The 19,161-nt window shown below is 39.8% G+C and overlaps 1 protein-coding gene across 1 annotated transcript in view; it reads right to left on the reverse strand.

Annotated features, from left to right (window-relative positions):
* Positions 1 to 874: 874 nt before the first annotated feature.
* BIRC6 (baculoviral IAP repeat containing 6) overlaps positions 875 to 19,161 on the reverse strand; it is a gene marked incomplete at its 3' end in the record, with an annotated part of 161,345 nt that continues 143,058 nt past the window's right edge. Inside the window, exons 65-70 of the mRNA XM_009876696.1 lie at positions 15,954 to 16,164; positions 7,487 to 7,632; positions 6,560 to 6,670; positions 5,185 to 5,402; positions 4,211 to 4,372; positions 875 to 952 (exon numbers count right to left, since the gene is read on the reverse strand). Coding sequence (XP_009874998.1) covers positions 875 to 952; positions 4,211 to 4,372; positions 5,185 to 5,402; positions 6,560 to 6,670; positions 7,487 to 7,632; positions 15,954 to 16,164 — 926 coding nt within the window. The remainder of the gene's footprint in view (positions 953 to 4,210; positions 4,373 to 5,184; positions 5,403 to 6,559; positions 6,671 to 7,486; positions 7,633 to 15,953; positions 16,165 to 19,161) is intronic.

The following is a 19,161-nucleotide window of genomic DNA, read 5'->3' on the forward strand; positions in this document are numbered from 1 at the left end:
GTTGAGCTTAGGCCGGAGTTCCTTGTTTACCTGTGCTGGCTTTCTGCCACTCTTGCTTGACTTGCACACACTGGAACAGACCACTCAAACTTTTAAAAGGCTGGTCAACCAGCCATTCAAGACCAGTTCCCAAACAAACTGAACTGGATTTGGAAAAGATAATGTACCCTGTGCTATGTAATAATTACTCCAAGTAAGGAATAAATTCAGAATGTGCCCCAGGAAATAAGCCGTTGCAAGCTTTACTTTTATTTCATGAATACGCTCATTAGTTTGTGCATTTTTACGACAAAGCTGAAAATTATAAAGGCTGTATGTCCTAATAACTTCTGGTCTAATATAACACCAATTGTTACTGAATACAGAATACCTAAACTTGCATTCCTTTCAGCTTTATTGCTCTACTCAGCTTACTTGTAGACTCTGGAGGAGTATCTTTGCAGTTTGCACCAGTATACTTCACTTCCTCATCTCCCACAATGTAGAGCCTGCTTTGTCTTCACCATCAATAGCCTGTGGTAGAGTACCAGGAGGTGATGCTATCTTCCAGTCTTTTTTTAATATATTTTTTAAATAAAATATTTGAAATTATCCAAGCAAAGTCCATGCAGTGCAGGAACGAGCTGCACACATGAACAGCCACTCTTCAAGACAAGACCAGTAGAAATATTGGTTGGAAAGAGCACTGTGAAGAACTTGTCTACTCTACAGTGTTTTTTAATAGGGTTCCAAGAACATTTTCTGCACTTTTGTCTTAGTTATGCTTATTTGAGGAAGAAAATTCTGGTTTAAAAGCACTAGAAAAAGAATTCGAAGGACTGACAGACCGATTACTACTCCTAAATGACATCTACTGAAAAAAAGAAGTGCTCACCTGCAAAAAACTTGACGTTTGAGGATTCCATTTCTCTTCCGGCCTCCCGTGCCATGTGTTAAGTATGCTTAAACACACCTGAAAAGGTGACATTATTAATATCACAGACAAATATTACAATGAAGTTGCCCTGCTTGGGCAGAACAGAATGTTAATGTAACTTTTAATTTTTTTATTCTTTTACAAACTTGTGTATAACTGCATTCTAAAAGACAAATTTGTTTCCTGTTAAACTAATTTGAAATGAAAGCAGATAAAAATAATGTGGCTAAGCAAGAACAGCATGCTAATAAATGAACAAGGCAAGGTATATTACTTCAAGGAAAACCTGCGGATTCTAGTGGTTCCAGAAATAAATGAATCATGAATACGATCTGATTTTTCACTTTCCCCTTCAGATACTGTTCTAACACTTGCTGTTGTGGCTTTTGAAGACAATCCTTCTGCTTAAGCATGTGAGAGGTGGCTTCTGTCACACACACTATCAAGGAACTGAAAACATTCCTTAACTTTTATGACTGATCGGGACTTTAGGGGAGCGCATGGAGTTCATGAACCTCATCACAAAATGGAACAATCAAAGATATGGAACATAAGGAGAGAAAATAAACTGAAGAAATTCAGAGGCGAGTATTTGCCAAGACTTAACACTAGGCAAAAAAAAAAAAAAAGATGAAGTCTCCAGTATGAATTACATTCCTAGTCTTTATTAAGAGAACGCCCTCCTCCCCCAGTTTAGTATTGGAAAGGAGTATTACACCTTGCAAAATCAAGGGAGAAAGGGAACCTGTGAATGACAGTGGAACAAGAGAAAAACGTTAGCGTATGCACAAAAAAAAAGCTGAAGAGGAGCCGCAATGCTACAGTCACAGCTAGTTTGTGGGTCTGTGCTTCAGTGGAGACATACACAGAACCATCTCTGTAGCTCTGCAGAGAACTTCATGTGTGCTCATTTTTATTATAAGCAGAAGTTGCATCTCTCTGATGTGCACTCGACTTTTTGTTAGCTTTGAGGAGCCTTCAGAATGAGCCACCACATACCAAGGATATGGGGAAAGCTTGTTTGCTTTAACTGTTAATATTATTCCCAAAAACGTTACTATTTTTTGAGAAAACCGTCATTAAATACGTATTTTAGAGTTACATTTTCATTTATAAAGCATATCTAGGGCTAAGGAAAGTCCTTAAGAGAAAGCACTTTGGCATGGAAAAAGAGAGACACGGCACTTGGCAAACACATTCCATTGCAGCTGATACGAAGCACACTTTGTCCACAGAAAGGGGATTTCAGCTGGCCAAAGCAGATTTCTGCCTGGGTTAATTTAGCAACGAAGGTGAAAAGAACATTTTTCTAGGTCAAAATTAATTGCTGGGATGGGTTTGTGTCTGGCAGAGTTTTTGATAGCTGTGAGGGCTGTGGGGGTGGCACCTTGTAAAACTTGCAGAGGCTCCCCCAGCCGCAGGTAAAAAGCCAGCCCTGCCCCTGGCCACAGCCAGGCCAATCAGCAGCTCTGCCATCAACGGATTTAAGGGGGGAAAGCCGTGGGCCAGCTTCTGTCCTCCTGGGGAGTTGCTTGTTTTGGAGAGGATGGGGAGATGAGTTGAGAGTAAAACAGGTGGTTGGTAAGGACAAAGCTGGGGAAGACAGACACCAGGGCCGAGATCTCCCTGAGCCCCGCATTGTCCAGCGAGACCTGGACAGGCTAGAGAGTTGGGCGGGGAAAAATTTAATGAAATATAACAAGGGAAAGTGTAGGGTCTTGCATCTGAGTAGGAACAACCCCAGGTTCCAGTATAGGTTGGGGAATGACTTATTAAAGAGCAGTGGAGGGGAAAGGGACCTGGGGGTCCTGGTGGGCAGCAGGATGACCATGAGCCAGCAATGTGCCCTCGTGGCCAGGAAGGCCAATGGCATCCTGGGGTGTGTTAGAAGGGGGGTGGTTAGTAGGTCACGAGAGGTTCTCCTTCCTCTCTACTCTGCACTGGTGAGACCACATCTGCAATATTGTGCCCAGTTCTGGGCCCCTCAATTTAAGAAGGATGGGGAACTGCTGGAGAGAGTCCAGCGTAGAGCAACCAAGATGATTAAAGGGAGCTGGGCCTCTTTAGTTTGGAGGAGACTGAGGGGTGACCTAATTAATGTTTATAAATATCTAAGAGATGAGTGTCACAAGGATGGAGCAAGGCTCTTCTCGGTGACAACCGATGGTAGGACGAGGGGTAATGGGTTTAAACTGGAACACAAGAGGTTCCACCTAAATTTGAGAGGAAACTTCTTCTCAGTAAGGGTAACAGAGCACTGGAACAGACTGCCCAGGGAGGTGGTGGAGTCTCCTTCTCTGGAGACATTCAAAACCTGCCTGGATGCCTTCCTGTGTAACATCGTCTAGGTGTTCCTGCTCCGGCGGGGGGATTGGACTAGATCTTTTGAGGTCCCTTCCAGTCCCTAACATTCTGTGATTCTGTGAGATGGCGGCAGGCTGAGAACCTGCCAATGGAGGAAACTGACGGCGGCAAAACGTCCCGGATGCAGCAGCACGTGGAGGGCCCCGTGCCAGGGGAATGAGAGCACACAGGGGCAGAGGACGTGCCTGAAAGCAAACTGCAACTCCATGGAGGACTCGTGCTGGAGCAGAGGACACTGCAGCCCTCGGGTGCATCCCACACTGGTGGGAAGGACTCACGCGGAGGAGGACGATTATCTCCTGTGAGATGGACAGCACACGGCATCAGAAGCCTACGAGGAGTCCTCGTCCCAAGGAGGAAGGATTGCCATGGACAAGTAATGGACAGACAGCAGCCCCCATTCCCTGTCCTCCTACGCTGCTGAGGGGGAGGAGATAGCTGGCAAGAAGAGAGGGGTGGTGAGGGAGGAACGGTGTTTAAGATCTGGTGGTATTTTAATTTCTCTCACTATCCTACTCTAATCTAGTTAAACTGGTGGTGGTAAATTAAATCTATGTTCTCCTCCCCAAGTTTACCCTGCTTTCAGCCTGTGACCATAAACGGTGAGCAAACCCTCCCTGTCCTAATCTGAATCCTTGAGTCTTTTTGTCGAATTTTCTCCCTTCACATCCCTAAAAGGATGGGGGAGGGGGTGAGAAAACGGCTGCGTAGCTCTTATTGCTGGTGGAGTGGGCTCAAACTACAACACTTGCTTTTTGCTCCAATCCAGCTCATAAAGGCTTTAACAAAAAATCTCCAAGACTGTTCAGAAAGGAGACCATTCCCATTTAACACTGTTAAGACCACTCTTAATTTCAGTCTGAAGACCAGTTTTAACCAAGCAGCTTCCTCCAGTATCTTAGGAGCAGCTGATCAACAAAGCTGACCTACCTTGCCATCATTGTAGAGGTTTGGATTAAATCTCACGCTGTGGCCTCCAGTTGTTTCCAGATTCACAAGCGGAGGGGAATTAGGATAGTCTTGTGGAAAATATACATCAAATTCAAAGCAACCATTTGCGTAAGGGGTGTCTGCAGGACCAGTAATGAGAACCTACCATTGTAAAAAACCAGAAGACACTTGTAAAAAACCAACACCTTATATTTGTCACATGGTTGAGATTTTTCTAAGTCATATGAAGCATTTTACGAATCATGTGTTGCCTGATCTAGTCGAGAGGTGGCGTCCCTGGCGGCAGGGAGGCTGGATTAGAATGATCTCTAAGGTCCCTTCCAGCTTAGGCCATTCTGTGATTCTATGATTTTATTTCCACATGCTACTTATCAGAAAATGCTCTCAGACACCATAATCACACACAGGCTGTCAGTCTGTTCATTTTGACACTCGAGGGAAGTGAAGCCCTCTGCGAACCTTCGTTCCTCCAAATTACAAATGCAAAGCAAAACGGAAGGAACTAAAACTCTACCCCCTGTTGGATGCCTTTAGTAGGAGTTTTCTTCAGGTTCAGAGATACTCAGTGTCATTCCTCCATACCTACTGCTTTTAGTCGACAAATGGTTGCACGCAAATTTACGCTTTCTGTGTCTTTGCATACCAAACGTACGTACATAATGGAGTCCCAAAATTAAACTTTTCCCTTCAGAATAGCTGAAGAAGAATGAACCTTCTTCTGTGAAGTCTCCTTGCCTAACAGAGCACTCGCGGGGCAAATGGACTCTCCCTGCCTGCCACCAAGTTATTGAGAAATCAGGATCAGATTCTAAAATACTACTTATGTTAAAGTTTGGATGGCAATTAAAATACACATGAAATATTTCAAGGTTTTTTGGTTGGGTTTTTTTTTTTAAGATTTAAGGCACCTTTTCTTAAACAGAAAAAGAAATGAAAAAAACTTGGTTCTTTACCTTCATAATGTCAAGTCGCTCCTCATCACAGCGTACAAAAACGCTGGATGAAGATGAGAGAGGCAGTGAGGTTGAAAGAGTCACAGCTTCTTGAGCAAGGCGTCGGGCTCTGGCAGCACTGTTGGCATCACTTGCATTTTTTACCTGAGACATGTAGTGGTAATTTACTTTAAAAACCAATTTTCCGTCATCATCTTCAGAAACCATTTCAAAGGTATCTAGAAGAAAATTTTGATGCATCAGGAAAAGAGTGAAATTAATACTGAGTATTAAAATCAGTAAAGTTTAATTTGCATTGTGCTAATTCAAAACCCCCATATTTTGTGAATTAACAATAATCACAGAAAACAAAGCATTAACAGCCCAGGGTTGAATTAATTTCTGCAGCAAATTTACAAGCCTTTATACCCAACTCCTTGAACATACACCACTTCTGATTTGGAAAGCTACCAGCTACTCCAGACAAGGAATATAATGATACTTATGAATACGTAATAATGCTAATAAAGGAGTCAGTGTGAAGCAGCGTGCCAGCTGTATTTACTGGTGTGGTGGTGGCAATGTTATCAACGAGTCATAAAAAACTGCAGCAAAGCTAGTTTTCTTTAATCACTTCCTAGGCAAAACCTGCAACACGGCTGCCAGGGTGAAAAAGCGCCCACTGCAAACTTCTCTACCTCCCGTTCTTGGCGTATGCTCAGACATTTGTGAGGAAAATCCCTTATACCATCAGGATATGCAACTGCAGATGTTGTCACTGCAACTCTAAAAAACCTCACAGAACATGTTATTGCAATAATTTGACAGCACTTTGTGGATGAGATGCTCTTTGTCCCTTGAGATTTTTTTCTTTTTTAATATGTTACCTTTATGGCCAAAATAAGCACCGACTCCACAGTCACATTTTCCAAATGCAACACACTGCATTCCATAAAAGGACACAGTGAAGTTTCATTTTAAAAAACACTATTTGAGCAGAATTCTATTCAATTTAAAAAATAAAAGCTACATTAACAAATATATACACATAGATATGAGCTTTAAAAAAGAAATCTACCAGCATTTTGACATAATTTGAGGATAGAAAGACTCACAAATCATTACTGGAATGTCAACATGAATATCATCATTAAATTCATCTGGTCTATTGAATTGATCCAGTGTATTATTAAAACATTCATTATTTCAAAGAATGCACTAGTTGGTAGCCTAGAAATACAGACTTAAATAATTTTCCACATAAGAAAAATTATCAGTGGTCATGTAAATAAAAAAGCTGGCAACTTTTAAAAATAATTACAGATTCCATCCAATAGATTACATAGTTCTTCAGTATCTGCTTTCAAACCGCAAATATTCACACTTCTCAACCTACCAAACTGGAGTTTTTTCATGACAGCCACATACTTTTCTTCAAGCGATCGTAATACAGACAAAGGCTTGGGCTTCACAGTGGCTTTTTTGGAGTATTCAGCCATCTTCTTTTCTGTTATATAAAATGTGATGATTATTGGGAGTTAACTAAGTAATTCTGAGACAAGTACAGCAAGCATTTGGGGATTATTTAAACATGACATTTCATCACTGTACGCAGAGAAGCCTCAAAACTGCAGATCACTCACAATATACAAATTGTCACTACCATATATTTCATTATCTGAACAGCTTGAAGTAAGCAAAGGTCATAATCAGCCCCAAAATAATTTGTGGCTTTTGCTAGGAATATTCTTTTGTTGTTTCTTCTTGGTTTTTTTACATTTAAGATAGGAAGTATGACATATGCTCATATGGATGGACATTCACACATGCATTCTTGATGTACTCTCCAAAATCAGAAGCTGATTACATATGCCTTTTTCAAATCCACTCCCCTGATAAAGCTATTTAATCTTTATTTTTATTTACTAGACAACCAGATGGTCCTTTGAAGATCTGAAGGTTCAGTCCATGGTTTAGATTTTTGTTCCATGTTTATCTAATGAAGAGTTAATCTAAATCATATGATTTTTAATAGCAAAGACTTTACTGTTATAGGTCACGTATGTTGTCTTCTGCCACGAAAAAAAGAAGTTGCTACATAATTGTGCTGAAAGACATGAGATGTATTCTAAATTATTTGAATTATCCTGCTTCCTGTTCAAAACATTTGCGAGTACCATAAGGTTCCAGCCACCTTTGAAAATGTAGTTGGGGGCAAGAGGGAAGGATGTCTTTTTGCTTTTAAGCTAATTTAGAGTTATCTGTTAATGAAAGTATTACAAATAAAAGCTACAGAGTATTTATAAAAGTATTTCTATTTTACCTTGGTTTGCTTGGCGCAAACTGGTGGTAGCAGCATAAACTATCTCTGCAGTCTTTTGTATGTCTGGTACCAAAAGCGTCAGTCCCTCTGGTTCTTGATCGGAAGCATCTGGTTTTACTCCTGCTTTAGCTTTGTCTTTTTTAGACCTGTTTTGGGCAAAGAAACAGGGTGTATCATGAGGTAATAGTTTTCAAGCAGTTGTACAGTACTCAGTATATTTGGCGACATGGAAGAATACAAAAGTTTAAAGGCTCAAGATGAAAAGAAGTCTTCTGAAATGGAACATCTCCCTGTATATCCAGTTAATGACTGAAGGCACCAACGCACTGTGACGAGACCAAACACACAGTCTGGATGTGGCAAACAGGAGTACATCCCATACCAAGAGTAAAAATACCAACACAAAGCCACTCGTTTCTGCTTCAACCATTTAGTACTTTGATCGTTACGCTGCTGCACGCTGACCTTATCTTTGCACGTGTTCAAAAAGTGTTAGAAAAGCCTACAAAATCGATGTAACAGACCATGTCATGGACGTGCATTTCATCCACCCACCTCGATCCTCGTGCAATAAAGTCCTAAACAGGTAATGAAGTATTCTTTCCTACTCACAATACACCAGTAATTATTTAAAATACACTAAGAGTGAAACACTAGGAGACCTCTAGCAAAAATTCACAGCAGGTCTATGAACTTAGGCATCACAAGAGCGTGGGTCAAAAATGGAAATTCCTGCCCCTCTGCAGCTCTCTGCTGGGCTACAGAAGTTAAGACCTTTCATTTCAAGAAACAGTTTAATGTAACGTAATGTTTAAAGTCTTACAGATATAGCCTATATTGCATTGGTTGTTTTTGTCACTGCATTGCAAATTAAAACATCAATTTAAACACCTCTAATTTTTATGATGAAATAATTTGAAAACACAGAATATACTAACACCTGACAGAAACTAGCTGCCTAGAAATTTAAGATATATTAAAATATTTAGATTGTGACAACCCAGTCTTTACTGGCATATCTATTCAACTGGTATTCAATAAAAGTGTAATCTAAATGCATGTATTCAAAAGCTTCTACATTTTAAGAGCTAGCATAAATTTACACTGCTACTCTGCAAAACTTATGAGATTTTAATAACAGCCCCCAAATTATTTTACTGCTATTTCTGTAATTTTTTTATTTTAATAGCATTTCTTCAAGACTCAAACAAGCTCAATAGCCAAGAAGCACTGTTTTTCTCTTTCCCACTACCATACCTAGTAGCAAACCAGAAAGATATCTACACAAGAACAGTGAGGAATTTAACACTTTGATGTGCCAAACATATTTTAGCAACTACAACACACTGTATCCTTTCTGTATTTTAATCTGTATTTTAAGACTGAAACCACGCATAAAGAATGAGTCTCTAAACTCTGCAGTAGAGGGGTTACAGGAATACTGGAAGTCTTTGTACTGCACCTCATCAAATGAGAGCATCCCTAGAGTGCATTAATAACAAAATTCATTACTGCAGCACCGTGCATCTTCCCTGCTCCATGTTTAATGCAAAAGGACGGCAGCTCGTTCCCGACTTCCAGCAATACTGAGCCTTCAGGTGCTCGAAAGTTAAGAGGAAAGCGCCAGAGCTAAACAGCGTCATTCGGCATTTGAGAAAAAGCTTAAGACAAAGAAGCAGCAGCTGCCTCTCTCACTCATACTTTCCAAAATCCCCAGCACTGTCTTTTTCCTTGTGGAAATCTAGGCCAATGTTTTATAAATAACCTATTAAGCAGGTTCAGAAATGTATATTTAATCTCACTAAACCCTAGTGATAACCTGTGATGGTCTACATTACCAAGTTGCTTAAGTCATTAATCAGGCTCCAACTGTGTAAAAGCAGTTTAGAAAGTGCAGGAAAGATTCTACACTTGGACACAAAAAAACCCAAACAGGTCTTGATCCTGCCTAAGCAGGGACTTCAGCCAGTTTCTTAGGGAATATAAGCTAGCTGGCACCACAACCCCCCCAAAGCAGACATACTGCCTCATTGGTATTTTCTCCTCACACAAGTGATACTGTACATTCTAACAGTTAGGGTAAAGATATTCCCCTCCTCAAAAAGAGGGGAAAAAATCCCAACTGGTATTGCCATAATTTGCGAGACTCCTATTAATGATGGCCTCTATCTTTTCTCTCCCATCATTTTGTCTTCCTACCTTTATTTGATGCAAATCTTTTGCTGTAAGAATGTTAACTTAGTGTGATGAATCTTGCACGGTTTGCAAGATGTCTGCTGTGTTATTTTCTACATATTTAGTGCTATACACCAACATTTGGAGATATTAAACAGTACTTTACAGTCTCTCAGTTTGTTTACAAGTAACATATGGTAAATCAAGTAATTCCCTTGACTCCAGATGGGGAAATCTGCCAAAGGTTCCCCAGTGGTTTGTACCTCCACACTCATTACACTCTTTAAAGTGCACACAGTTTTGTCATTGCTTGCCACCTGAGACACAAGTGACATTCACTGCAGGCATGAGCTATTACACTTGATTTTATATTTTTTACATTAAAAGACCACAGTAGCCCTTTCTGAAATCATATCCTTAAAACATGGTTTAAAAATATTATTAAATAAATACAATTTTTTTTTTTTTTTAAAAAGCTACACTAGAACATTAATTCTCACGTGAAACAACTCTGGAACTCAAGATGGAGGTGTGAAGCTGGTCCATATACCCGTCTGCCCAATATAATGACACATCCTGTCCTGGAAAAATCTAAAAATCCATATAGTTTCCTATATGGTTAGAAAAGGAGTGAGACATAAATGTAATCCAAAGCCCTGTTAGAAAGTTAAATGGATTTAACACATAACTGATGCACTGGTGGATCTTAGAACATGCGAGGTCAACAGAGGTCCAAGTTACTCATGGCCTCTGCCATCCTGCTGTGGCCTTCGGCCTGCTCCACGGATCCTAAGTGATAAACACTGTAACAGCCTTTGACAGATTCCATCTTGGAGGTGGTAAGAAAGATTTTCAGGGAAGTGCAAGCATTACTCCCAGGACAAATTGACAGGATTACTAGAGATTATTTTTTTCTGGGTCCATAAACCTATTTCTTGGTGTAATCTGAAACACATGGTATTACTCTGTGCATGAAAAAGCAACCTGCTGACCATTCTACCCTTTGCGAGCGTGTGTGTAACATGGGCAGGCCAAATTATTAGTTGAGAATACGTCATCCTCCCCTCTTGGTGTCATCTCCACTTTTATACAGCTGCTGCCCTCCTGCCTGGCGCTCTTTCTGAGCTCTGTGACACACAAGTGCTTAGGAGGGACAAGCAGTGTCCCAGCTCAAGAAAGGGAGTTGCTGGGAATTACATAGCCCTCCCAAAAATGTATGGATGAGGAGATGGAATACCGAAATTAAAGCCATAAAGCCAGAAGATCCTTCACCTCCTTCCCTGCACTCCAATAGCCTACATACCAATTTAGGTATGCAGATAAACTAATGGTATTACAAGTTCCTGAGCTGAAAGATTCTGCTTGTGAAGCAAAATTTATTGCTGTTATTTAATACAGGCCAAACCTTTATCTAAATATTACTATTTTCAGAGTGGAGGAGGAGCCAAATATTTAATTTAGGCTTAGAAACTTCTCCATACAGTTTTTCAACCACTGAAGAAAAAGCAGGCAAAATCATGTCAACTCATATTTAAAGGGATGACAGTCACTAATATATTGGCTAGAAGAGACAGCAGTGTACACACTAATAATTTAAGCCATTAATTTAGCTTGTGCTAGAAAATGACAGCCTTCTCTTCACGCTGTGCTAAATGAATAATGAATGATACACTCCCAAGGCAACTTTAATTTTTAAAGCCAATACTAATACTTACTCACCCATGTCCGATACCTGGAGGTAAACATGATGAGATGGAATGATACCTTTATCAAAGTATTCATAAAAAAAGCACCAAGGAACAATTCAGCCCCTGTGTGCTACAGGGACAGTGCTTATAGCAGAATTCTGCTTGATTTTATATTGACGCTTCCTGTCGTGGGACAGAACTGCCGTAGGTTTGCAACCATGGTATCACTCAGCCCTCACGGTCCCCCCACCTTCTGCAGGTTTCCACAGGTACTAAATAGAAGCTCGTTCCTTTCATTAATTCATGGATTCTTAACCCAATCTCTTGAAATCATGCAAAACAAGCATGGGGCAATGCCTTTGCAATAAACTCTGGTGAATGCCAGTAACCTCCTTTGAGATGGCTCCACATACTCCTCCTTGAGGCTTCGAGAACTGCATTTACGGATTCTAAGCTGAAGCGTGCCAAACCAGCAAAGGCTGCTCCCTGCAGCCACCATCAGCTCTGAATATAAGCTTGAGAGCCCTGCAAAAGTGACAAGTTGTTTTGTCTTTTAAAGAAAAATAAATTAAAATAAATTAGGCTTCAGATCTTGGGACTCAATTACAAAGAAAAATTTTTGTTTGCGAAATGCCCCGTTCACATAGAAGTTCTGCAAAGCAACAGTGAAGACAATGAAAAGCCACAGCAGAGAAAAATGCCTCAGGCCTACCTGGTTGTATTCTAGTAAAAGAAAAACATCCAGGTCATAACAACAATTTCATAGGCTGGGCCTGATACATTCAGACAACCTTGGAACTGCGCAGGATTATCCCTCAGCAGCAATGTGACAAGTGCTAGAAGTGTGAAGGTGACAGAATTCGGATCTTCCTCAAGCAGTTATCAAAGCAGTGGCCGGGGTGACGGGGAAATGGAAAGTGTAGCTGGGAATTCTAGACATAGGCTTGCTATACTCCACATGACACAAACAAATCATCAGCTTATTTTGCCAAATTTAACGATTTGCTATGAAACTCACCAGCCAACGGCAGTTCAGATGAGCCTGCTTTGCTACACAGCAGCAGCTCTCTGCAGCAGAAACCAACGTTCCCAACTCCGTCCTAGTGGCAACCCACTACACAAGCCTGACCCCACTCTCAAGTGAGTGATGGCTTCTGGCTTCCAACTAACAGTCATGAGAAATCATCTCATACCTAAACGCTTTTTCCGTTATCCAGAAATTTCCAAATTTTCTAACAGAGAAACATGGCATTTGAAAGTAAATGAAATCAATGCTATCTGGAGTCCAAGACTAAAACCGTTCCCCTTAAATTCTGGATCTAGGTGGATGCTCTCGCTCCAACTTGGAGATGACATTTGGTAGACATGCAAATACAACTGCTGTTCAGATAAAGGGTAGTTTTGTCTTTGAAAATAGATCCCATAATTATGTTGTTGTTCTGGCATTTGACCTAAAAGGGGCAGCAGATTGTCCCAGTTAAGAAACTCATGCCAACACTTGCTTAGATTGCTGGCACACCTTCAAGTGAAATGCGGGGAATTAAAACCACCCCAATGATTCCAGGCTGTTCAGGCTGTTGGTGTTTTCACCCTTCTCTACATGCTGCTTTAAAGCAAACACTATTATGCTTAAACCAACCAGCAAGAGACAAGATTTCTTTTTCGTGCTGATATATCAAAGGAATACAAGAAAACTGTACAGATGACGTAACTGAACCAAACATGGATTTTTTAACAAATTCATCACTTATTAAAATAATATTGATTGTACTTCTGGGATTTTTTCTTTTCAGCTCTTAAGCTGACACTGAAGAACTAGTCATGTCATATTTTATTTTACCACGTTAAAAGATTCTTATGGGCAGCAGTCATGTGCCATTCTCACATCGAAACTTTTTAGACGTTGTCCTATTTTCAGCTGGGGCAGAGTTAATTTTCTTCCTAGTAACTGGTACAGTGCTACGTTCTGAATTTAGTACAAAGAGATACAGGTTTCCGTTGCCATTAAATCCGAGGCAGATGACCAGATTAGCAAAAAACAGTGATTGTGGTAGAGAATTTTGTACATGCATCTATACTGGAAACGGATTACACAGCAGCCCAAGCTGACATTTTGAGACAGGTATCCAACATAAAGAACTGTTACTTGTCCTTCCTAATTCTGTTTCTTTTCCGTTAAGTCAGCAAAAAAATCCCACCACAGGTACGTTACATACTTGCTATGCAAGTCTAGCAATCTCCGTCAAGAAGGTTTAGAGAAATTCACAGGTAAAGTCCAGTCTATCAGAAGTTACTAGAAAGAGTTCCCAATAATGGGGATTCCTGCTTAGAAAATCTCTCGGTTATTGGTTCATAAATATTCTCAGTTTATAGCAGGATGAAAAATATTCTACATTCACCTTTCCTGATAAATTATATTTACCTTCTTTTCATGATGTTTCAGGATATGCTTAGGGACAGCACTAAATTTCACAGGGAAGGATAGGTATTATTTCCTAAAAAATGACCTTTAAATTGGAAGCAAGTAAACAGAATCAGGAAACCAATTAATTGCTGGAAGCAGAAAATTATTAAAAGAAAGAAGTGAAAATTTGTATTGCGGTAGTTCTTTTTCCAACTCCCTCAGCCAGGGCAGAGAGAGAAGATTCAGCCACTAAACCTTCCCAAAATCCTTGGTTCTGGAAACTAGACTGGCTGAAGACACACATGAACAGAGATGGGAAGTTGGTTGTCAAATCTGTCGCAGCTCCAGCCCATCCCAGAGGCAGGAGGCACTGGGAGGCACGCTGGGCTCCTCCTGGGTGTGCCCGTCTGCTGACTGTCCAAACAGCAACCACAAGCAACACTGACTTAATTGATCAAATGACTAAAAACCAGGTCTTCTCAAACTTGTATCCTGCGCTGTGAACCATAACAAAAGAGCACCATTTCACAGAAGGTGACAGTCAGATCTAAGTGACAGCAGCATTTCTGAAGAAGAGAAGCCATAGTTTTGCAGTGTGAGAACTGATGACAAAAGCATCCATAAAGCAACATCGCGTGAATCACTCAGAAGCGCTCTGAGATGATTTGACCCTTGAACAGTCACAAATGGCAAAAGAAACACCAGGAAGGTTGAAGTAAACAGTTTTGGCTGTTTAAATAATACAAAGCTGCATTGCATTTATTCAGAACTTGCACTTCTTCTTTGTCAAAGAAGAATATAGAAGGGAAAATCGATATAACCACTTGGGTACTGGTTGTTACCAAGTAGAACAGAAAAAAGATTGTTAGTCTTACATTTTATTCTTCCCCAACATCTATGGCCCAACCAGCTGTGGGGATAGTAAGACAATAACACTAGGTTTGAAAAAGCAAAACTGACTTCTAACTGTGGACTACACCAAAATCATCAAGGAAGAAAACCAGCTAACAGTTAGCCTGGGCCTGGAAGAAAACCTGTGTTTATTACCATCTTTATAACCATTTTACAAGGGAGTTACCTAGCGGTCGATCTGCTGTTACTGGAAGAAACTGTAACTCGTGGTTTGTCTGTACGTGTGTCCTTAGAAGTCAGCTGAACTCTGGAAGGTGTGTGGAACAAGCTCATACAGCATTATACTGCAACGCTTACACAGCCCAACGGCATCACAGCTGAGACTATAAATAATAAATTAAAAATATAGATAGCCACTTATATCCAGATACTTTTCTGTTTGTTTGCTAATTGCTTTGCCAGACTGGAAGTGTTTGACAAGAACTGTCAAAGATACACTTTCTCAGATGAGGCTGGAAGACCCCAATGGCTCCAGGGCATTCATTTGTAACTTCACATCATCTTCACAATTCTGGCTCACATCTGACACTGTGCTGAGAGATAAACTAGCTGTCATAAAATCACTAAAGTACAGAAACATGTTTTTCATATGTAGCACTAACAGACACATTTTCAACTGTCTCTACATAGTTAGGGTTCTCAGCAAAAATAACAGCTTCCCAAATCTTTTGCTTCCTAAACCTTATTTCTCCTGACAGAAGCCAAAGGCTTCTCTCCTAACCTCCAGTGGAGAATCCATTGAGTAACCTGGTCCTTAACTCAATGGGCAAAGCAGCACAGAAGAATGCAGAAGACAGTTAGGACATTTCTTGTGAAAAAGTACCATTTTGTTAGGCCCTCCTCAACCTCATTCTTTACAGAATGGGCTCCTTGAAGAGGTCCAGAGGAATGCTCCTGCCTTCAGACTGACAGCAGGAAATGTGGTCCCGCAAAATATTTATCTCACTGAAGGCAGAAAGAAATTTAAGAAAGATTTGAAGCTCTGACACTCTTAAGCAGCCATCCTCTTTCTGATCAGTGGACAGTTACCGATCAAGTGACAAGAGTATGCAAACCTATCAGCTTCTTTGTGTCACAAGAAAAGAAATTCCTTGTAAACAGTACAGTGAAACAGAATATAGGCATTTAAATGTAAATTTAGCTCAAACAGATGGTATGTTCTTGCTCTGGATTGCAGCACTCATTCAGATAAATATACAAAACTGAATCTTCTTTCACTTCTATATTCATAATATGCAAGTAGAAAATTACAGTTGAAATGAAACTTGGGGCTGATAAAAAGGATTACCTCAGTCGGTTGGTATAAGTGTCTACACAGGTCTTCATTTTAGCCAACAAAGTCCCAACAGAAGCTTGTGACTCCAACTGTTCTTCCTCCTCTTCACTACTTTCTCCCGAGAGAGGAAGCAGCAACGGTACCATCGATGTGCAGGATGCGATAGCACGGAGTAATTCTAGCAGAGCTCGGTAAAGTGGAACGTGTCGGGCCATATCCAAAACTAGGAAAGAAAAATAGTTTACAAAAATTACCAAAACTGTAGACCCTTCCACTCTTAGAACAAATGTTTTAAATAGAAAAGCTCGATTTTAATAATTACTAGAATATTAATGACATTAAATGAAAAAGTATAGCACTTTTAAGAGACACTTATAACTTGTATTTTAATGGACCTGTCCAGAAGGAAATTGGGTAAGAAACCTGGAAAGCAAAGGTTAGCAAAAGACACAAGAAGAAGACCTAACAAGGTATGGAACATGCTATGTTAATTCGTCATAGCTTAATATACAATCCTGGCTCAAGTTGTATGATGACAGTAATCACAAAAAAAAAATCTATGGAGAAAATATTGTAACCTATCATGTAGCAGGGTAGTTTTTGCTGATTCTAATAGCAAAAGCATTAATAAAGCCTTTCATATTACCCACTTTGTAGTCATCCTCTCCTCTGGGAAAATTTGTCTGCATTATTGCATGAATATTTACGGTCACAAAATAAATGAAGTTATCTACTAAGAAGTCTTCTCTTCATGGAGAAAGCATAATTTTAAAACCCATTACGCATTCTTCAGAGCTTGCGAATGCTCTGAGGAGGATATGAGTTTTATCTGCATACATATGAACCACAAAACAGTAAAGATGAGTTAAGAATATTTATTAGGCAGTCAAAGCTCGCTGTTCTAGCACTGCTCAGTGTGATGTATGTGTTATAGAAGTGACTGTGGGTAGAATATAGCTATGAGCTCTTCTGACTAGGAAAGACAGGCGCAGACATAATTCTAATGGATTCTCTAGCACCACATTGTTTATTTTTCTTTTCCACTTGCTTGGATAAATATGTAGTGGATGTCATTTCAACTGACTTTGTATCATTAATAGAAATCCTGAAAATGTAGCAATACGCAGATACTTTAACACAGCTGCTTCCTCTGTCCCTAGGACATGCTTTTTTTAACCTAACTGCAGAAAAAAATTGCTCTAGTTCAAGCTATTTACAAATGACTGAGTTTATCATAAAATAAATTTATGCTTTTTTCCAGAAAAAAAATCCCAGCAAACAAAAAGCCCCTGACAACTCGCATTAGGGCAGAACAAAGCATAGAAGAACTCTTTAATGTTTCATTTAGCACATCTCACCCTCCAAGCTAAAGCAGATCTCAAACTTTCATCTCCTGTCACCAAACCCTTAGCTCTAAAGACAGCACAACAGGATCACATAAATAGCCAAGCAAAATTCAACAGGCCAGTTCATCCAGGTTTAAAGCTAGATTTATCTCCACTAAGACTTCCTTGATCAACAGTTTGCTGGTCATATTTTGGAACTATTGCAATGATGAAAGCTCTTAAATGGGTGAAGCTCTGTTGCCATGGACAGAAGGAAAATTCACTGAAACAAAGCAGCGATCTGTCAGGCCTGGTATCACGTCTCTAAAAATATCCCGTGTCAAAATATTCCATATAGGTAAAGCAAACTCCACTGAATTTAAACACTGGCATTAAGAAAACCAGTTTCAATTATCTGTCAATTCTTGCATTTTATGCATATTTATATGTATATTTATACATGTATATAATCACTCCTTATGCTCATTCTCTAGGGAACAATGATTGCCCACAGCAAAATCCCCACAATGTGTAAAACTGCCTTAAAATAAAGATGAGTAGATCTGATGTGTGAATTAGAAAAAAAAAATGTAAGGAAGGGGAAAAAAAAGAAAAGAAAAAGGGGATGGGGGAAATCAGGGCAAAAGAAAGGGAGACCATGAAACCGCATAGTTTAAGCTCTCATCACAAACTACCTCCCACCTATACTGCTAAAGATCAAACAGCTCCTTAATTTAATCAATAGCTGTTTATTATTAAGACACTGAGTGAAGGAGAGATATGACCTCTTAGATAACCACAGTATTCCAGTTCTGGAAAGGTTTTATTTATTTATTTTAACCATGAAATTTTCATGAGGCCAGAATACATAATTTCAAGTCCTTCAATGCTTGCTTGCCCTCTCCTTTGCTAAATGGATAGTTAAACTCAAATTTACTGTCATGAGGGAAACTGAACTGACATAACTTTAGAACGAGAATGTTTTCCAGAAAGATAGGAGAGAATTTCTGGTTTTAGCAGATTCAGCTCCCTCGCCCTGCTTTTCAAGTTTTCCCATGTGAAACAAGTGAGATGCATTCACTCGGTTTCAATTCAAACAGTCTTTTAGGGAACAAATATCACTTTGTTTTTACCTTAATGCCAGGTTCCTCTAAACTCAGTTCTTGATACCACTATGTGTCTTATACTACTTCTGTCCAAGGCCTTTATTATACTTACTAAGGGTTATGACCCATGCAAGTGTGTTTGTCTCCAAAATGACAGAACTCCGTCTCCATCCTCAATCTAAATCCTAAGAATGTTCATCAAGATTGGATATCTGAATAAGTATCAGAAAAAACTTGCTGTAGAGAACTCAAAACTGGCAAAGTACTGTTTATTACCTTTATTTGGCAGTTCACCCACTCCTTGTGCCTGCTTTGCTTTCAATTGAAAGAGAATGCCAAACTGACCACAGCCTAGCTTTTCTGCAGATACAGCTCTTTTTTCAGAAATAGGTTAGGAAGACTGGAGCATTTTTTAATCTCTACATTTACATGTGATTAGATGTTCCAAAAGGATAATGCTCAATTTTTAAGACACCATGTTTAAGCCACTAGGACTACAAGATGCTCCTTTGTAAAATATTCTCCTGGCCCCGATCTCCTGTTTGCTAACTTGCCCCTCTCGTCCTGGCGGGGTCAGTCGCATCTGCAGATGTCTTAAGCGTGGCTTTAGCAAGTTCAACAGCATTCAAACTAGAACCTCAGCGTTCCAGCTGTACCACTTGGACTCCATCATCATCTTTATTGCTTTTAGCACATTTAGTTCATTGGGATTTATGATAGATGTCTTCCCTTTAGATACCTTTATGTATATATTTGGGAAGAATATTTCAGCAATATATATAATATAGC

The sequence above is a fragment of the Apaloderma vittatum genome, unplaced genomic scaffold, assembly GCF_000703405.1.
Source record: "Apaloderma vittatum isolate BGI_N311 unplaced genomic scaffold, ASM70340v1 scaffold6859, whole genome shotgun sequence".
NCBI classification, from domain to species: Eukaryota; Metazoa; Chordata; class Aves; order Trogoniformes; family Trogonidae; genus Apaloderma; species Apaloderma vittatum.